The 19435-nt window shown below is 38.6% G+C and overlaps 4 protein-coding genes across 11 annotated transcripts; 3 read left to right on the top strand and 1 right to left on the bottom strand.

The window, feature by feature from the left end:
- The first annotated feature begins 1146 nt into the window (after positions 1-1146).
- LOC103477793 (olfactory receptor 6N2-like) lies at positions 1147-3168 on the top strand. The gene has a single exon (XM_008431096.3). It carries the CDS (start codon positions 1353-1355, stop codon positions 2310-2312), a length of 960 nt encoding a protein of 319 aa, XP_008429318.1. The 5' UTR covers positions 1147-1352; the 3' UTR covers positions 2313-3168.
- Positions 3169-3834: 666 nt separating this feature from the next.
- LOC103480322 (olfactory receptor 6N2-like) lies at positions 3835-5515 on the top strand. The gene has a single exon (XM_008435215.2). The coding sequence runs from the start codon at positions 4193-4195 to the stop codon at positions 5138-5140; it is 948 nt and encodes a 315-aa protein (XP_008433437.2). The 5' UTR covers positions 3835-4192; the 3' UTR covers positions 5141-5515.
- Positions 5516-6789: 1274 nt separating this feature from the next.
- Positions 6790-7881, top strand: LOC103480311 (olfactory receptor 2T2-like). Its single transcript, XM_008435203.3, has one exon. It carries the CDS (start codon positions 6902-6904, stop codon positions 7862-7864), a length of 963 nt encoding a protein of 320 aa, XP_008433425.2. The 5' UTR covers positions 6790-6901; the 3' UTR covers positions 7865-7881.
- Positions 7882-11388: 3507 nt separating this feature from the next.
- On the bottom strand, positions 11389-18551 carry LOC145548848 (uncharacterized). Of its 8 annotated transcripts, none has more exons than XM_081599923.1 (8): positions 18081-18551; positions 13654-15263; positions 13486-13570; positions 13262-13368; positions 13002-13160; positions 12754-12879; positions 12518-12585; positions 11389-12421 (listed from the first exon to the last, which is right to left on the bottom strand). In XM_081599923.1, exon 2 carries the CDS (start codon positions 15253-15255, stop codon positions 14113-14115), a length of 1143 nt encoding a protein of 380 aa, XP_081456049.1. In that variant the 5' UTR covers positions 15256-15263; positions 18081-18551; the 3' UTR covers positions 11389-12421; positions 12518-12585; positions 12754-12879; positions 13002-13160; positions 13262-13368; positions 13486-13570; positions 13654-14112. The 8 variants fall into 8 exon arrangements, with proteins under 8 accessions (XP_081456049.1, XP_081456059.1, XP_081456037.1 ...); XM_081599933.1 differs by having other exon boundaries at positions 12518-12569; XM_081599911.1 differs by having other exon boundaries at positions 12754-12838.
- Between the last annotated feature and the right edge of the window lie 884 nt (positions 18552-19435).

The following is a 19435-nucleotide window of genomic DNA, read 5'->3' as shown; positions in this document are numbered from 1 at the left end:
GTCAGTCGACTTAGAGAACCAGGTTTCTGTGAAGCAGCTCAATACAGTTCTGAGTCTGTCTGTTTAAGGATCCAAGCATGAAATTATTAGACTTTACTTTCATTGACTGAAAGTTTGCAAACAGTATAACCAGTACAACAATCACTGTACTGATTCATCCTATAACCCTAACTCTAACCCTAGAGTTGGGGACATAGGATGAAAACCAGAAGGATCACTTGCTCATTCACTTGGTACAATTTGACTTTTGTATGTGAGAGTCGTAGTATTTTGTTTGCTTTGGCGAGTGGGACTAGTTTGCCGCATGGCCATGCCTCCTAAACACGCTCAAAAACTCAAGGTTTTGATAACTTTTAATCCCACATTCATTGACTGCGTTCTGAAGGAAGATGAAGCCGATAGCTCAAAATCCAAAGGAGGAGTTTGTTCAAGTTTCAGGTGTGTACATGTGAAAAATGGGCCACAATTGACCTTTGACCCAAAATGGCTAGCTCAATGTATATGTTACAACATACCTCCAAGAAACTTTTTATTTTGCTGTACATGGCCACGCCCACTTTTGATTCCATAAAATTATTTTCACATTGGGGACATTTTTGTGGAAAGTTTGTTGAGTTTTTGAACATGTTTAGGCCAGAAAAGAATAATTAATCCTAATATTACAATAGTGGATTTGTATGGACACATGAAATTAAATGTATTGAACCATTTTTGAGTATTGACAAACGGTTACCTTCTTAAATCTAAGTGGCTGAAACATTACTGGAAAGAAACAACAAGGACAAAGTTTCTCATACATTTTTCATAAGTTCCAGGTTGATGCATTTCATGTTGTCCAACTAAACTGAAAGTTTATTCTTATCTACCTTAAGGTGTACAGGATGAAATATGTGATTTGAGGTGACTACTAGGATTCCATTTTATCTGTTATTTTTTGTAACCAATACATTTTGCATCGTTTTATATTTTGAGAGATGCACATCAATGTACAGTACACTTATGGCCACAATTATTTACAATATTGATTTTATTATAATTGTGAAATACTGTGGTTAATTTATGTACATTGAAAGTTTACAATTTAGTCACTGCCACTGCTTTATAACACAGAGTTTGTCTTTGTATGAAATGCAGTCTTTACTGTAACACTGCATTAGTTTGTGTAATGCTACGGGTCTTCAGAGGTTAAACCCTCTGAAGGGGAGAGAGAGGATCTCATAAAAGAAGCGGTGAACAGACTCAGACCTCTGCTGGTCATAATACACCAAGTTTGATAGCAGGTAATGACGTGTGTCATGTTTGAACTGAATTTCTCTGTCTGAAGAATTTTAGTCGGCTGTAAAAATATATGCATGTATATATTTGTCTATATTATGGATGACAAGATCAACATTACCTACATAACTCTGTCTGGGTATGTAGATCTGAACAGATACAGATACTTTTACTTTTTCATTGTACTCACTGTGTACATCTTAACAGTCTGCAGCAATGCTACTATTCTGTACCTCATCTGGATTCACAAAAACCTCCATGAGCCGATGTACATCTTCATCGCAGCTTTGCTGTTTAACGGTCTTCTTTACAGCACCAACATTTACCCAAAGCTTTTGATCGACTTCTTATCTGAAAAACCAATCATATCGTATCCGGCTTGTCTTTTTCAATTCTTCATGTTTTACTCTTTCGGCGGTTCAGAGTTCCTCCTGCTAGCAGCCATGGCCTTTGACAGATATGTGGCCATATGTAAACCTCTCAGATATAGAAATATAATGAAAAAAAGTACTGTCAGTGCTTTCCTGATCATAGCTTGGTTTGTGGCTGTTTTTTTTCCTGTAGTGCTAGCAATGCTGAGCTATCAAGCTAAATTATGTACATTTAACTTGGAAGGAATATTTTGCAACAACACTATTTATGCCCTTCAGTGTGTGAGATCAACAGCACTGACTGTGTTTGGGATTGTTGCTTTTTCAAACGTTGTAGTTCTTCCTATGCTCTTTACTACCTTCACGTACGCAAACATATTTAGAATATCTTACCGCAGCTCTAAGCAGTCCAGGAAAACGACAGTAGAGACCTGCGTGCCTCACCTGCTGGTTCTGACCAGCTACTTCTGTTTGATGACGTACGATGTAGTAATAGCCCGAGTTCAGTCCGATTTCCCCAGAATTGCACGATTCATAATGACGATGCAGATATCTCTGTATCACCCTTTGTTTAACCCGTTCATTTATGGTTTTAAAATGAAGGAAATTAATAAACATTTAAAGAAGCTCTTCTTCAGCGCCACCAAAAAAACAAGTCAGCAGTAATTTAGCAACATGTTTGCCCTCTAATCATTTTACTGTATCTCAGTTTGGTGTTGAAAATGTAATTATCATAATTTGGATGTTCGTAGATTCATTTGAGCTGTGTTTACTGTCTCAGTGACTAAATCATCAAAAGTTTTGTTGAGTTGTCTAATTGTTTCTGTGATTAAAATAGTTTTCAATACAGCAGCTAACAGAGCAAATGTTTGGGTTTCCGTCAGACTGTCAGTTGTGCAAACAGCATCTAAAATGCTACATGTCAGATCAGTTAATGTTCTGAAAATATTCACATTCTGAACATTATAAAAAAATCTAAATAGGCAGAGGAAAAGACTTGTTAGGTAAACTATGTTCATATTTCATAATTATTGGGTTTTTCCAAAAAGGGTTTTTATTTCTGTAGCTGAATTCACTAATCAAACACATAGATTAATTACACACAAAAAAATATCAAAAGTGTTTATAACCAGCTTAAAAGTTGCTGGGGTTTTTTGTGTTTGTTTTCAAAAAGTACTTTTAATCTGACAAATGAATCTCATTGGGACATATATTGTAATTTTGACATATATTGTAATTTTGACTACATAACACAGTATGCTACATAACAAACCATGAAAAGTTAGAAAAATAAATATTAGAGGGAAGCAAAACTTTTGTTCAATATGTTTAAAGACTTCTTTCACCAGAGTGTAAGATAAACACTTTACTTGTATAATGTTGACTGATGTTTTATTTTGTGTAGTTAGATGGTATTTATGGTTACATTTGTTATTTGTAATACTGGGCCTTCCGGGCCAAAGCTCTTTGAAAAAGAACGGACTTTCTTGTTAAATAAACCTTGAATCAATGGAAAAAATAATACGTTTCTTGTTGTGATGCGTTAAAGCTGGTGTATTTGAATAGGATTTCCACTCAGTCTCGTTCTCACCCACGACTAAAACCAACATGTTTCTGATGAAGACACACCAGTGCTGAGCCAGGCCTAATCAAATCTGATTTGTGGGACACAATGTGTTTGGTATTTGTTTGTTTGTTTGTTTTTTCTGTATACTGTTTCATCTGCACAGCTTCAATGTAGTATTACTAAAGTAAAAGTTGAAAGTAGCCAAAGACCAATTTACATGGCTGACATTTTTCCAAATTAGTTTCTTTAAATATGAAACTAATGAAACTTTAACCAGAACTTCACCAGTTTGTCTGGTGAAATTGGTTAAAACAAGTTTGTTCTTCATTTAGTGAAGTTACACACAGTGGGTAGAAATCTTACTGAAGTAAGAGTACCGATACGTCGTAATAAAATTACTCAGCCATCAGAATCGGCCTGTACTGTCGTCGTACAGAAGTGCAACAAAAAGAAAGACAAAGAAAAGACAAGCATAACACCTGATGGGTACCTGAGGCGCTGCCAGTTCATTAGATGAGAACAGACAACATCAGGGTGGATTGAGGATGTAAATGTAAAAAGGACCGTAAAAGACTAAAAACACTCCTCAAAGTACATTTTTTCCAAAAAGTTACTCAGTTACTTAGTGTAGCTCATTTCTAGCCTGGAAAACACATAATACTTCCCCTTTATGGTGCTCTGATGTGTCCTCATTTAGAAACTAAGCTAAATAAAACCCAACAAATTATGAGAATTATTTTGAAAACGATAGGTTAAAGCAGAACTCTGAAGCCACCGGCTGTCAGGCCTCCAGGCCCCAACCTGTTGTCATGTGATCTGTAAACACTTTAATGAGATCCACAGAGGGGGACAAAGTCGGATAAAAACATCTTCACTCGCTACGACTCGTTCCTTCAGGTGAGCCCACTCAAGTTTACGTCCGTATCCATGTCAGCTGTTTTGACAAATTGCTATTTTTTTACTTTCAAATTAATTTGTTATGGACGCGGTGGCTGGTGAGCTAAACTCTACGTACATAACCTTCGGCGGGCATGTAGAGCTGCACAGGTACAGATTTCTGTACTTCGCCGTCATGCTCGTCGTGTACGTCCTGATAATCTGCAGCAACTCCACCATCTTGAGCCTCATCTGGGTCCAGAAGAGCCTCCACGAGCCCATGTACGTCTTCATCGCTGCCTTGCTCTTCAACTCGCTCCTCTTCAGCGCCACCATCTACCCGAAACTCCTGGTGGACTTTCTGTCCGACGAGCAGACCACGTCTCTGTCCCTGTGCAACCTGCAGAGCTTCACCTACTACTCTCTGTGCGGCGCCGAGTTCCTGCTGCTGTCGGCCATGGCATACGACAGGTACGTGTCCATATGCAGGCCCCTGCAGTACCAGGCCACCATGAGGAAGCCCACCGTGGTCGCCCTGCTGGCTCTGGCGTGGCTTCTGCCCGCCTGTCAGCTGGTGCCGTCGCTCTTCATCAGCAGGAGCTACAAGCTGTGCCACTTGACTCTGAACGGGATTTTCTGCAACAACGCCATCTCCCAGCTTTTCTGCATGGACTCCAGAGCGCCGTACATCACGTACGGCTCGTTCATCGCGCTGAACACGATAATACTGCCCATGCTTTTCATCCTGTTCACTTACACGAAAATACTGTTCATTTCCTTAAGAGGCTCTGGAAGTATGAGGAGGAAGGCGGCGAAGACATGTTCCCCTCACCTGCTGGTGCTGATCAGCTTCTCCTGCCTGTGTTCGTACGACATCATCGTGGCCCGGCTGCAGGTCGACCTGGACAGGACGGCGCGGTTCATCATGACTTTACAGGTGGTGCTGTATCATCCGCTCTTCAACCCCATCATCTACGGCTTGAAGATGGAAAAAATCCACAGACACCTCAGAATGGTTTTCTTTCACGACAAACGCAAAGTGAACGTGTGAGGAAACGTTTTCCTCTGTATGTGAAAGGCAACATGTTGGACTTTAACAATGCATTACAGTTCTGATGTTTAAAATTTAATGCTTTTTCTTTAAGTTTACCTTTAGTGTAATTACTACCTTGATTGTTGGAGAATACAGTAGAAAAATATAAAATTAAACTAAGTCCCCATCAGCTATTGTAATCAGTACAAACATTATGTACCTGTATAATAATGTTTGTACCTGTACTGATTACAATAGCTGCCAAATATGGGGACTTATGTTTATTTTATTTTCATTTATTTATCTTCAGTTTCAGTAGTTTCTGACTTGTGATTTGGTGAAGAAAATATATCTAAATTCATTTCTGCTTTACTAAAAAGAAAAGTGTATATTTCAAATCCACTTGTGTATTTTGAATTCATGTTCAATGTTTTCAATAAAGTCGGTCGGTGATGAAGAGGTGTCATCATTTCAGCTGAAGCGTACAGAACATGCAGATCAAGTCACAAATACATAAGAATAATAATCAGATAATATTAATAATCAAGACTGTCCAAAACTGTTATCTCCCATGAAATCACAGTATTTGCTAAGTAGATTAGAATGTGAGGATTATTTGTCTGATTAAAACAGGTATAAAATATAATTTTCCTTAAAGCCCACGTCTGTATTAAAATTGTCTTCTTTTTTTTCCCATTGGTCTGATGTTAAGTTTAAATGTCATGTTTTCATGAAAGTTGCACTAAGCAACTTAAATTTATTTTTACATATTTGTTGACACTATGAGAAATATTATCTGTGACAGAAATCGAGCTCCTCTGCCTTCCCCCAGTGCTAAACAACCAATCACTTATTTTAACATTACATTTTTACTGTGTGAAAATGTAATGTTAAAAATGTTAGTTCAGTTATGTAAAAAGAAAAAAATCTCATAGGAGGTGAACTGTGTACATTTCTTCATCTGAACACAGTACTTCCTTTGGGCATGTGCTTCTTTCTAAGGTCATGACACGACACTCGGGGACTAAAATAATCAAAATACATTCTCACTAACTAAGGACGAATCTCCATGGCAACCATTCAGAAAAGGCCTGGGGGTGCTGAAGGTGCGTCTCCTTGTCTTTTCTAGTTGCAGTTTGCAAGCCACTGAGCTTCCGGCGCACAGAGCAGCCCTCCCCCACTCAGCTCCTTCAGACTAGCCAGCAACAATTAGCAAACATCTGGTGTAACTGAGCATCTGCTGAGCTCGTTATAGGAGCTACTTCTCAGAGCAATGCTGGTAAAAACGTTGAAGGGTTAACAGAGGAGCCATGTTGGGATGACTTCCTGTAGAGGAGTTTCTGAAAGAGCAGGAGCTTTTTAAAGAGACAGAGGTCCAATTTTAAGGCATTAAATTACGAAGTAAGTTTTATTTTAAGTCACATTTGATATGTAGAGCATTTTTATAACACCAGAAGTCAACATAGTTTCTATAAAATGACTTTATATGGCTGGAAAACACTTTTAATTCAGTTTCTGACATACAAGAAGCAAATAGTGATGAAATTTTCACACCCAATTTCTTAGGCCTTAATGAACCCGAGTTCCTGTCAGATGTAAACACGTTAATGAGATCCCTGGAGAGAGAAGCAGCTGGATAAAAACTTTGACTGGACCCGGACGGCTCACTGTGAGGGGAGCACACCCGAACCGGCGCGTCATAATATCCATTAACTTGAACTGCATTTCTGTGAGACAACACCTTTTGGATTCCTGTTGTTGCCTTGTTGAACTTTTATAATGGATCAAATGAACGACAAACCAAACATAACATATATAACTTTTGGCGGCCATGTTGAATTGCAGAAATACCGCTTCCTGTACTTTGCGATGACGTTCAGCGTCTACGTCCTCATACTCTGCAGCAACTCAACCATCCTGTGTCTCATCTGGGTCCGACGGAGCCTCCACCAGCCCATGTACGTCTTCATCGCCGCTCTGCTCTGCAACTCGCTCCTTCTCAGCACCAACGTCTACCCGAAGCTTCTCATCGACCTCTTATCCGACGTGCAGATTACATCTCATTTGGCGTGCAGGATTCAGGCTTTGATCTATTACTCTCTGTGCGGTTCTGAGTTCCTCCTCTTGGCAGCCATGGCTTACGACCGCTACGTCTCCATCTGTAAACCGCTGCAGTATCAAGCCGTCATGAGGAAAAGGACGGTGACTGCTCTGCTGGTTCTAGCGTGGCTCCTGCCATCCTGTCAGCTCGTGCCGTCACTTATTCTAGGCGATGGTTTCAAACTCTGTAAGTTCACGCTGAATGGGATTTTTTGCAACAACGCCGTCACCAAGCTTTCCTGCATGACCTCAGCAGGGCCCTATGTTATATATGGCGTGTTCATTTTAGTTAGTACTATATTCGTCCCCTTGGCGTTCATCCTTTTCACCTACTGTAAAATACTCGTCATATCCTGCAGAAGGGGCTCGGACGTCAGGAAAAGAGCCATGCAGACCTGCGCGCCGCACCTGCTGGTTCTCGTCAGTTTCTCGTGTTTGTGTTCGTATGACGTCATCATAGCCCGACTGGATGTCGATTTGCCCAAAGCGGCGCGATCGATCATGACTCTGCAGGTGGTTCTGTATCAGCCTCTGTTTAACCCAATAATCTACGGGCTGAAGATGAAGGAAATCCACAAACACCTCAAGAGGCTTTTCAGCCGAAGCAGAATCTGCGTTTGTGTTGCACTGATCAATAACTGATAGTTCAGTTCAGGTAATGGTGTGAGTAAATATCATAGATGTCTTAAAGTAGATGACAGACCTGGATCCAGTCTCACTGTGTTATGACAAAGTTATTGTTAAACTGATTCTTATATTTTGTCAGTGTAATAAGGTTTGTAAGAGTCGAAATTAAACTAGGTCTTGTAATATTCTTTTATTGTAAATCATTAATATCATTATCTTTTATTGTATTATAGTAAGAATTAATTCTATTAGACTGGGTCATAATATTAATTTAAATTCCTATTGTTTTTGTTCCACAGTGTACTATGCTACATAGTTAAGACAATGTGACATTTCATAGCTTCATGTTTCTTTCTGACGTGAAAACATTTGGTGACGTTTATCGTTTGTCCATGTTTTGTAAAGTTTCCTCTTTTTTTAAAGATTTCATGAAAAAAGATCTCTGCGGGTCTTTGTTCATTCATGAAAACCAAGTAACCTGTTTAAAGTTGCTTCTGAGCCACAATAAATGGGACATTGACCAACATATTTGATGCGTGTTGATGATTTTTGAAGACGGCTCTCGTCAAAATGTAACACATGTTCCTGGTTTCTCAATTAGTGACTCTATGGTGTTTATTTTTTGTGTTTTTATCAATCAATCAATCAATCAAATTTTATTTGTATAGCACATTTCAGCAGCAAGGCATTTCAAAGTGCTTTACATAATTAAAATAATAACAGCATGTGACATTAAATAAACAGTTAGAAAGAGAAAGAAATTTTAAAAAAAGATAAAAACATTAAAACCCACACCCCTTTTAGGACTTCAGTTAAACGTCGTTTATTTGGGATTTTAACCTGGGATTCTTATGATGCCTTGCTGCTGAAACGTGCTATAGAAATAAACCTGATTGATGTTTGGGTTGATTGATTAACTTGCATGTACTGTAAAGTAGTGTACTTCTTGTTGGCAGATGTTATTAACTGGAATCAAACACATTTATTCATAGTAGGTTATTGGTAAGTTAAAGGAATTTTAGTAAAATGGACAAATCTTAAATTATATTCAATCCACCACAAGGTGCAATGATGTGGCAAAATCAATGTTACTAACATCGCCGCTCAGTGGTCATAATGTTATGCCTGAACATTCCAATTACAACAGTTAATGTACTGCTACGTATAATGTACTTTTTTCCTGAACACGTAGATCTTCCCAATTAATCAATAAAATCATGTTACTTGCGATGATATTTGTACGTTTTCACTTGAAGGATTCATGACTTCATCAACATTTCAAAGCTGTTTGTGATGAAGTCATCATTTTGATTTATAAACAGAAGTAAACGAAGGTGATACAGAACGTTATTTAATTTATCTTGTCCCATTTCAAGGAAATTGATAGTTAAAAAAATCACTAAAATTTTTTAATAAGCTGATCATTTACAATACATTAATTTCAATGCAGACATAAATATTAAAAAGTGGATTCCATGTGAAAAGGAAAAAGTGGAAATTATTGCAATTCTCTAGAGACTTGAATAACCAATTACTTTGGATATTGTTGGGCATTAAAGGGGCAGTGTTATGTAAAAACGACTTTTTTGAGCTTTTCACTATATTATAATGTTATTACCTCATCGAAAACATACCTAGACTGTTGCCTTGATTCTTTCAGGCATGTTTTAGAAATTCTTTAATCTCCATGGCAACCGTTTAACTGTGCAAAACGTCTGGGTGGACCTAGCCCCGCCTCTGAGGACCAAGCTCCTCCTCTGAGCTGCAGTTTCCAAGCTTCTGCCTCGCAAAGCAGCCCTTCCCTGACACTCCTCCACTCAGCTCCTTCAGACTAGCCAGCAGAAACACCTGCCAGAACTGTGCAGCTGCTAAGCTACTTCTGAGCTACGTAGGTAAGGATTAACAGAGGAGCCATGTTTCACTCTGTAGAGCTATTTAATTTGGACATCCCGCTTTGTATGAGTTCTGTTGATGCTATTCCATGAAAACAGCAAACTTCTGTCTAATACTGTAACACAAGCATTATCAAATAAATGCAAGTTTGTACCATAAAAGATGAGTATGCACTTAATCAATGCTTTGAAACATTTTTATTTCCTCACTGGGTTTTTTTGTTTGTTTTGTTTTTTGATAATTGTAGTCGGGTTCTTATAAATCATTTCTGCGTTGAGTGAATAATGGCCAGGATGAGTTTAAAGGAGTCTACATGTACAGAACAGAATATGTACTGGTCAGGACTCAGGTTCGTCACCTGAGTCAAGAGGGGACAGCACCTTACGAGCAATAACATTTTATGAACATCAAACTGGCAGAACCAGAATGTTAAATTCGGGGAACCCACCTCGCGCATGACTCTTATGAACTGGGAAGGAGATGCCTGTGTTCACTATAGTTATCACGGCCAACCACCAGGAGGGGGTGCTGTTTCACCCATTACTCATGAACCCAAATTAGAAGTAATGACAAGTGGAATTCTATACAATATTAACTCTGATACACAAGCAAAGGAGAGACATTAGACCTATTTTCTTTCATAAAAATCAATAAAATAATAATAAAATCAAGAAAATTATGGACAATCCTGACTATGAGAAAAGTGTGCATTCAATTGGAGGCGTCTCCAAATTTGCTGGAAAGATGTTAAAGGACATCTTTCCTGCTAACAGTCATTGATTCCCATCTGCAGTAACCATTTCATAAAAAGAGGTACGACAACAGTTAATTACTCCTTTTCATCAGTAAATTATCTTTGAATAGAATAAATACTTCAAGCCTGCAGGCCTTCACAATAAAATACTGCTCACACAACGATACCCAGGAAATAATTCCAGTAATGCACAATATAATGTCTGTCTCCACTGCCATAAAAAACTATTTACACCAATCAGGCATAAAAAAATGACCAATAAGACACAATTCTTTCCTAAAGGTAAGCTAAATATCCAGACATAACTATTGTTATCAATACATTTTTACCACAGGCTAAATGTGTCTTGGCCATTTTAATTCTTGATATTTTTTGTTCAATGGCTCTCTTCTTTTTTTATGGTGTAAATAAACACCAAGATTTTTTTTTGTTCTTTTGTAAATATGTTTTAGTCTTTTATTTCTGGCCAGTGTTCACTCATCTGTTTGTCCACTATTCTCTTCACACCCAGATTTCCCATGTGCTTTGTTTGTCCTGTATCTTTTTTCATTCAGCTCTCCGTGTCTTTTTAGTTCCTCCCAGGACAAAGTCTGTTTAGATCAGCTTGATCTGATCCTTCAGACTCAGTGGTAACAGTAGGAGTGTGAGGAGAGATTGTGTATTTTATGTGGACTGTAAATACCAAGGCTATTTTTGAAACATAAAAGATCAAACTTGAATGTTTTCTTTTGTTTTTATATGACTTAACGCCATATAACTTGTTTGTACCAGGCTTCACGCCAATGAGTTTAAATAGCATAAAAAACAAATCAAATGATTGTTCCGCTGCTCTACAGCAGAAATTTAAAATATCAAATGATCCAAATCTGATGTCTGAATAAAACCAAAGCAGTGATGGGAAAAAAGTTTTTATTGAATTTGCTTACAACTCAATGTTATTTTACTCAATGATCAGCTTAATTAGTTTCCATGTTTTTACAAATCAAGTGAAAGTTACACACAAGTATAAAACAGAAAGCAATAAGTCCAAAAATTCACCATTACATCTTAATACATAGAAATAACCTATGACACGGAGAAATATAATAAATTTTTTTAATATCTTCCATCCACTTCCTGTCTTGTAAATAAACACAGTGATTTTCACTGTTGTGAGACTTTTCTTTAGCATTGTGATGACTGTGAAATATAAACTTCATCTATACATTTGTTCAATTTTTACTCTTCAGAAACCAACAAAATGTGTTTTTGCACTGAGTCACAATACTCTTTTGTAATGACATCAGATTATGCAGCATATCTTCTTCATTCCAAACATTACACACTCATTGTTACATAAAAACATGCTACCATGACGTTTTCTTTTTAACAATATTATTTTCTGGACAGAGTAAATGAGCTGAACACATTCTTCAACAGGTTCAGTCCAGGAACAAGCTCCTCATCATCCTTTCCTGTCTCCATCCAAACTGATATCTGATCCTCCTCTGTCCCACAGCTTTCCTGTCAAACCGCAGATGTTCCATCTTCCACCTCAGTCATGGACTCTTCTGCTTCCACCAGTTTGTCTTCAACCAAATCAGGAGACGCTGCTGCCTCCATCTCCAACTTGTCTGTGTCTAGCAGTGAAGAGGCAGCTGGAGAGGCTGAACCGGAACAAGGCTGCAGGTCCAGATGGTGTCAGTCCCAGAGTCCCTCTGTGGGATTCGGCAGCGTCTCTTCAACCCAAGAGGAGGTTCTGTTGTTGTGGAAGACATCATGCCTGGTTCCGGTACCGAAGAAAAGTCACCCATCAGTCATCAACGACTGTAGATCAGTTGCCCTGACAACCCACATCATGAAGGTCCTGGAGAGACTCTGGTGGCCCACTTGAGGAAGCAGACGAGATTTTCTCTCTCCTGATTGGTCCAGTGCTGCTGATGATGCTGGAGAATCAACACATGATCAGACACACGTTCCTTAATCTCTGTATAAATAACATAATTGAAAGAGACTTTCTGATCAAGTCATCATCTCCTCACCTTTTCCACAATCTGTTACACCAATGGATCAGCAGCTGCAGCAGGTCTTCTTCTTTATTGTTGGTCAACTCAGGTCATGTGACATGAGTTGACAGAGAAATGAAATAAAGAGAAAAGACAACAAAGTTAAAAAAAAACAATATACATCTAACGAGAAAAAAGAAAAAGTTTGAACATTTGATTTCAATTTCATCCATATTTAAAATTGTTAGCCGGGTAAAAATAAGTTTTCTTACTTTTTTCGTCAACTGGGTTCTCTTATCTACCTCCACCTTACTGGTGGTGTTGAAGGTGGAGGTTTACAGGCTGAGGAGATCCAACCTGGGATGATCAGACACATTATTGATCTGCAGACTCTGAATCTGGGGTCAGAAACCAACCAATGTTTCTAAAATTATTTAATATTCAACGTCTGACTGATAAACAGGTGAAATTTCAACATAAGATTTTATGGTAATGCTTGTTTTGTTATTGAAGGACCTACTTCACATGATCTGTCTCTTTATTCTGTGTCCTCAGCTGTCCCCCTGTGTACTCAGGAATCTTCTTCAATGGACTTTCAGCAGGGTTTTCTGTGTCCCCTCAGTCCTCTGTGTCTTCTCTCTCCTGATTGGTCCAGTGCTGTTGTCTCGTCTCACTGATGCTGGAGAATCAACACATGATCAGACACACATTCCTTCACTTCAGTCTAAATAAGAGATAACTGAATCAGACGTTCTGATCAATTCATAGTCATGTCCTCACCATTTCTAAAATCTACTAGAACCAGTAGATCAGCAGGTCCTCTGCTCTATTCCTGATCCTCCTTCCATCAGCACAAAGCTCATCAAAGCTCTAATGTTATGAAAGGACTCAATAAAAACAAATCACACAAAACAAAAGTGTCAGTGAGGAGAAAGTACAGCAGAAAATAGGAAATAGATTTGAATGCTGAACATTTTTTGTTGATTGAAACTGCATGTCCTTACATTTTTTTTCAACTGGGTTCTCTTATCTTCCTCCATCTGACTGGTGGTGTTGAATGAGGAGGTTTACAGGCTGATGAGATCCAACCTGGGATGATCAGAGAATCAGAGATCTATCTGCCACCAGCAGGAGGGAAGCAGCATCATGTGAAAGTGGAATGCAAAACTTACAAGCAGCGTGAAAGACAAGAGATCCAGAAGGCAGGAACCACATGGACAACGACGAAAGGATCCAGCGATGAGCAGCTACAACCTGAAACATTAAAAACTTGGAGAGTGGATTAGTAGAGGAACAGGAAAGAATAATTTACTATACAGGAGAGCACTGTGTAGCGAAGCACCACTGTTACACCTGAAACACGGGGGAGTAGAGAGGAAAACGCAAAGATGAAGAAAACCCCGGCGCAAGGAGCTACCTAAGGCTTCCTCAGTCCTGCCAGAACTTTACCATCTAAAATACTAAATCTAGCAGCAGGATGAAGAAAAGCCCCGGTGCAAGGAGCTACCTAAGGCTTCCTCTGGCTTGCTAGAAACCCATTGGCTTTAATAAAGAACCAAAGAGACCAAAGAGAAATGATGATGTTCTTATGTGACTTCCCAAATAGGTCTTCAGATTTAAAGGATTCCAATCTACTCAGAGTCACTTGACAGGACGTAGCGAGGTCTAAACAACACGTGTCTGGAACTCTCTCCTGCTGTAATTCCACTAGATGTTGAAGGTTTTGGTTCCTCTTCCATGTCACATGGCATCCTTGGTGGGGGTCTGAAAACACGGGGTGACAAAATGGGATCTTCACAGTGCGTCAATGGTGAGGGACTGAGGACGGGGGGTGACAGTCCAGCATCCTTAGACGATTTCAACATGTTAGCAACACTGTCCCTGGTCCTCTTGGCAGGGGGCTCCTCTTTAGCGACACTGTCCCTGGTCCTCTTGGCACGGAGGTTCTTTTCAGCAAGAGGACGTCCCCGAAAAGCTGAAAAGAGATCACCACTTGGAGGAAGACCAATCTTGGTCCTCTTGGCAGGGGGCTCCTCTTTAGCAACAGTGTCCCTGGTCCTCTTGGAGGGGAGCTCATCATCAGCTTGGTTCTCCCTGATCCTCTTGGCTGGGGGCTGCTCTTCAGCATCACTGTCCTTTGTCCTCTTTCCGTTTATGCCAGTCACAGATGTCACATGAGCCGCGTCTTCTTTCAGACCTACCTGCTGACAAGGCTTTGGGTCGTCCGCCTTTGCAGCTTCCACCTTCTTTGTAGCTCTCCTGGCGCGACCAAAAGTCAAAGAAGCCACTAAATTTTTCCAGCCTCCCAGAGGGTGTTGCGAGATACAGACTGGTCTGGAGTCCTCTGGACGCAAAATTGGCTCTTCCTGTTTGTCAAGTCCAGATGTGAAATTAAAGCTGGAAGGAAGCACGGTACCAAAACTAAGCTTTGACGGTGGGTCTTCCTCCTTCGCAGCATACACCATATTTGTTATTCTTCTGGCGCGTCTGGAAGTCAAAGAAGCCTCCTTCTCTTCCAAACCTACCTGATGATGTTGCAGGGTACCGATAGGTCTGGACTTCTCTGGACACAAGTCATCCTGGTCTTCATTACCGACCTCGTCTCCAATGGAGCTGGTAGAACAGTCCACAGACTGCAGAGCTGAACTATACCTCAACTCCTCTCCATGGTCTTCAGAAACCACGTCGGCTTCATTTAACCACACCTTACCGTGTTCCTTACCGTTGTCTGGATGTCCCTCCAACGTTGGGGATCCATCTCCTGGAAGCGCCATGGTGTGGGCTGTAAAGGAAAAAACAAAGCAGAAACAGCTATAATTCAGTATCTTGGCCTTCACAAAAGTCCAAAGCAATGTTTAGAGGGAACACTGAAATACCAACAGTACAATAACCCAGGTTTGTGAATGTGTTTGTTTTTCTTGAATATATTTCATTAACAATATTATTGCAACGCCAGATGTGATTATACAAGAAGAACGGGAATTAAGAGATAAAATAAATAAAGCTTGTCTTTAGTCACAAAAAACAGCAAAAAACACAATTTCACATAAAAACCAGAACACACTCTAAAACTCAAGGATCAAACATCTATAGACCATCAACACTCAGACAAACAAACTTGCAGCTTCATCTTGGTACCAATCAATTATTAAATACAACAAATCAAATTTAGACTTATTGGTAATTCATCCCTAGCCATAAACTCTTAAACATTTGGAAACACAAATTAAAGAGCTATACACTGCGTTTAGGACTTTTTAATAGCTAATGAAACACCATTAGTGCCATTAGTGTGAATAAAATAAAGCATCAAGTTACTCAGTTTAACCTTCTATAACAACCCATCCTCACAAATCTTTGATGCTACAGGTACATTTGATCATTCTTAATAATAGCCAGGGATACGATACGTGATCCATTCATTACTATTTTACTTAAGTCACTGCTTACACAACTTTAACACTTTAAAAGTATCAAAGTTTAAAATATATATATTTCCAATAGCATTTGTAAATTACCAAAATCTTAATTGTAGCTAATCAAGCTAAATTCGTTTGAGCTCCACAATTTTTCACAATCACAGCCACAGCTACTCTGACGCCCCATCAGTACTGCCTTCATACTCCCACATATAGCCAACAGCAGAAATGTACACCTATAAAATTAAAAGTTTTATAGATGTACACCTTTTAAATAAACAGGCCAACATAAGTGGCCTTTCCTCCGTTTCCAGGAGCTCCTACAGAAAATGAAACTGTTTATTTGGTTTAGAAATCCATGTCCAGTGTTAAAATGGCCGTTGTATTTTGTCTGGAGATAAGCCAGACAAAATAATTAAAATAATAAACCAAATGTGTTTTTGAGGCATTTTCTGAAACCTGCACCAGGCTCTGACTTCTTATTCCAAAGATCTGAATAAAACAAAACAGATCTTCTAAAACCAGAAATAACTTTTTAAACCACATAAGCAGTGTAAAACTTTAACTAACAAATGAATCACAACTGAAACCGAGATCATTGTTTTTCTAATGAATTTTAATGTTCACTGTTAACATTCATTTTAGTGATATGTCACTAAAATGCAATGGAGAAAAACATTGTTTTTCTGGTCTTAAGTACATAAAATAAACTAAATAATTTAGTTACTTTGTGACATCAACAGGCACACATTGATTGTTCTGTAAAGATGTTTTTCTTTTAAAATCAGTTCACCCATGTAGGAAAACTAAACACACATATTAAAGTTGATCAATAGATAGGAGAAGGCACATGTCTGCAAAGTGTTTCTTAATTTTTTATTGTAGTCATTTAAAATAATGTCACCAACGTATCCAGTTTACCAAGAATTGGACTCCAAAGTCATCAATGCTGATTTTCACAAAGAAATTGTTATTTTCTATGTGAAAATCAGCTTTGATTGATGATCACTACGACTATACACACTTCATTACCTATTAATGGTCAGTCATTAACGTACACACAGACTTATAATGCTTATTACTGGGGCAACAGTGGTAGGCGTTTGCCCTGCAATGGCCGCCTCTGTCGTTTCGTCCTTGAGCAAGACACTTCTCCCACCTTTAGCTGGAGTTTATTGCTGACATGATACAAAATCTGTGGCTACAGTCCATTAGCTTATTATCATCAGTGTGTGAAGGCTGCATGAATGGAAATGTTATGTTAAGTGTCCTCAAGTGTCCTAATAAATCATCACATCTAATGTGATTACCATGGAAACCAAGTATGTTTGTCAGGGCATTTTTAAAAAAAATAATAATAATAAAGGCCAAGAATTGGACAGAAATCTGACTGTTTTTTTCAAACCAGTAAAAGTATTTTTAATAAGTGTTATTATCCAAGACATTTATCCACAAATGCCAATATGCTAACACTTTAGTCACTAAACAATTTAAATTAGCTCACAAATTTGTTTCAACCCACAAAGACAAAGAGAACTATTACAGCTATATATTTCAAAGAAGTCATCAAAATGTCAAAGAATTGGACACCAATGTCATCAAACCTGATACTCTTAGATTAGATTTAGTTGTTTTTTTTTTTCAAATCAATTCACCCATGTTTCCAGGCTATGCTAAAAAATAAAATAAAATAAATATATCAACATGTCCCTATCTTGAAAAAATAATGAAACTAAACAATTAAAATCTACGCTCTTATAAACGTAAATACCATTAAAAATAGTATTAAATATTTAAGGTATTTCATTTAGCGTATCCATGGAAACTGAGTGTTTATCACAGCATTTTTCAAAAATAACGGTCAAGAAACAAGCTAATTTTACAGAAATTTGACATTAATTTAAGTAATTTGACTATAATTATGTAAAATACACATATTTCTTAAATCACTACACCACAGTTGGAACTTTCATGACATTTCCAGCGAAATTCAGTTAAGAAAAGGCTCATTAGTTAAGAACAATCTATGCTAGTAAAGAATGCTACTTGTCTTTATTTTCAACAGCAGTCAGTATTTCTTTAAAACACACACACAGACACAAAATAAACAAAATAAGTCACTAATATCTTTGTAATAACTTTCTTTCGTTTATTTAAAATAGTAAAATAATGATTTTAACCTTCCAGCCGATCTCCCTGCTGGTGCTTCTTCTGGCCAGGAACCGTCTTTCGCAGGTTTGTTGTATCACAGGATTCTTCAGCAAGTGCGTATTTCAGCAAATGCTTCTTTAGAAAGTTTTGCTAGCAGACTTCTCGACAAGCTCAATCCTTCCGAGGCTTCAAATGCTTCTTCAGGCGTCTCTCTCAAAAGTCCCGTCGCAAAGGGGAAGAATTCAGAAGGTCAGCGTCATTTATAGGGTTGAGAACGCTAATGTCGTTTCCATGACTTCCATTGACGAACGCACGCGCTGCAAGTATCGCGTTGTCTTGTTTAACACTCCGTATGCTGCCACCTACTGGCCAATCAGTCTAAGTACACAATGTCATTTTTAAAACTTGCGCAACTGATGCGACCTTATATTTCAGCTTTCATTCTTAACTATGCCAGTTTCGGATCTCCAAATGGAAAAACTTCTCTCTGTTGTGAAGCCTGGATTGGAAAAAAAAATTCAAATTCCAAATTCAATTCAAAATACTTTATTGATCCACAAGGAAAATTAAATGTCGTCAATGATTCTTGAGAAGTGGAACAAAATGGGTTTAAATCCCCCCCCTCAACCAAAATATAATTCTTCCTCAAGCTTTTGTACTCAAACATGACAAATAATGTTTTGAAAATGTAAACATGCTAAGGTGCAGGTTCTCAGTTGCAACATTTTTTTGAAAATTATATTTTTAATGTACCTGACCCAGAACTTTGTCATAACCATCAGACAAAAAATAAATTTAGACTGTAGACTGACCCATCCATCCATTTTCTAACACCCTTGTCCCTAGTGGGGTCGGGAGGGTTGCTGGTGCCTATCTCCAGCTAGCATTACGGGCGAGAGGCGGGGTCACCCTGGACAGGTTGCCAGTCTGTCGCAGGGCAACACAGAGACAGACAGGAAACCGACCATGTACACACACCTAGGGACAATTTAGAGAAACCAATTAACCTTTTTGGACTGTGGGAGGAAGCAGGAGTACCCAGAGAGAACCCACCATGCACAGGGAAAACATGCAAACTCCATGCAGAAAGACCCCGGGCCGGGAATCAAACACAAAACCTTCTTGCTGCAAGGCGACAATGCTACCTACTGCGCCACTGTGCAGCCCATGACTCACACTATTAGTGATATTTTTTTACTTAGTTTTAAAGGCAAATGCTTCTCAAGAAACCAAAGAAACATTATTTAAAACAAAAAGCACAAAAGTCCATCTGAAAGAGTCGAAGGCCTTTAAATAAAGACCTGGACTAATTACATTTTTTTTGTAATATAATGACACATTTTATAAGCTGTTCAAATATTTGGGTTTTTGTTTTTACAAATAT

The sequence above is a fragment of the Poecilia reticulata genome, chromosome 2, assembly GCF_904066995.2.
Source record: "Poecilia reticulata chromosome 2, P_reticulata-male-v2, whole genome shotgun sequence".
NCBI lineage: Eukaryota > Metazoa > Chordata > Actinopteri > Cyprinodontiformes > Poeciliidae > Poecilia > Poecilia reticulata.
Note: the sequence above shows the minus strand (reverse complement) of the source record. Positions and strands in the feature narration are given on the sequence as shown.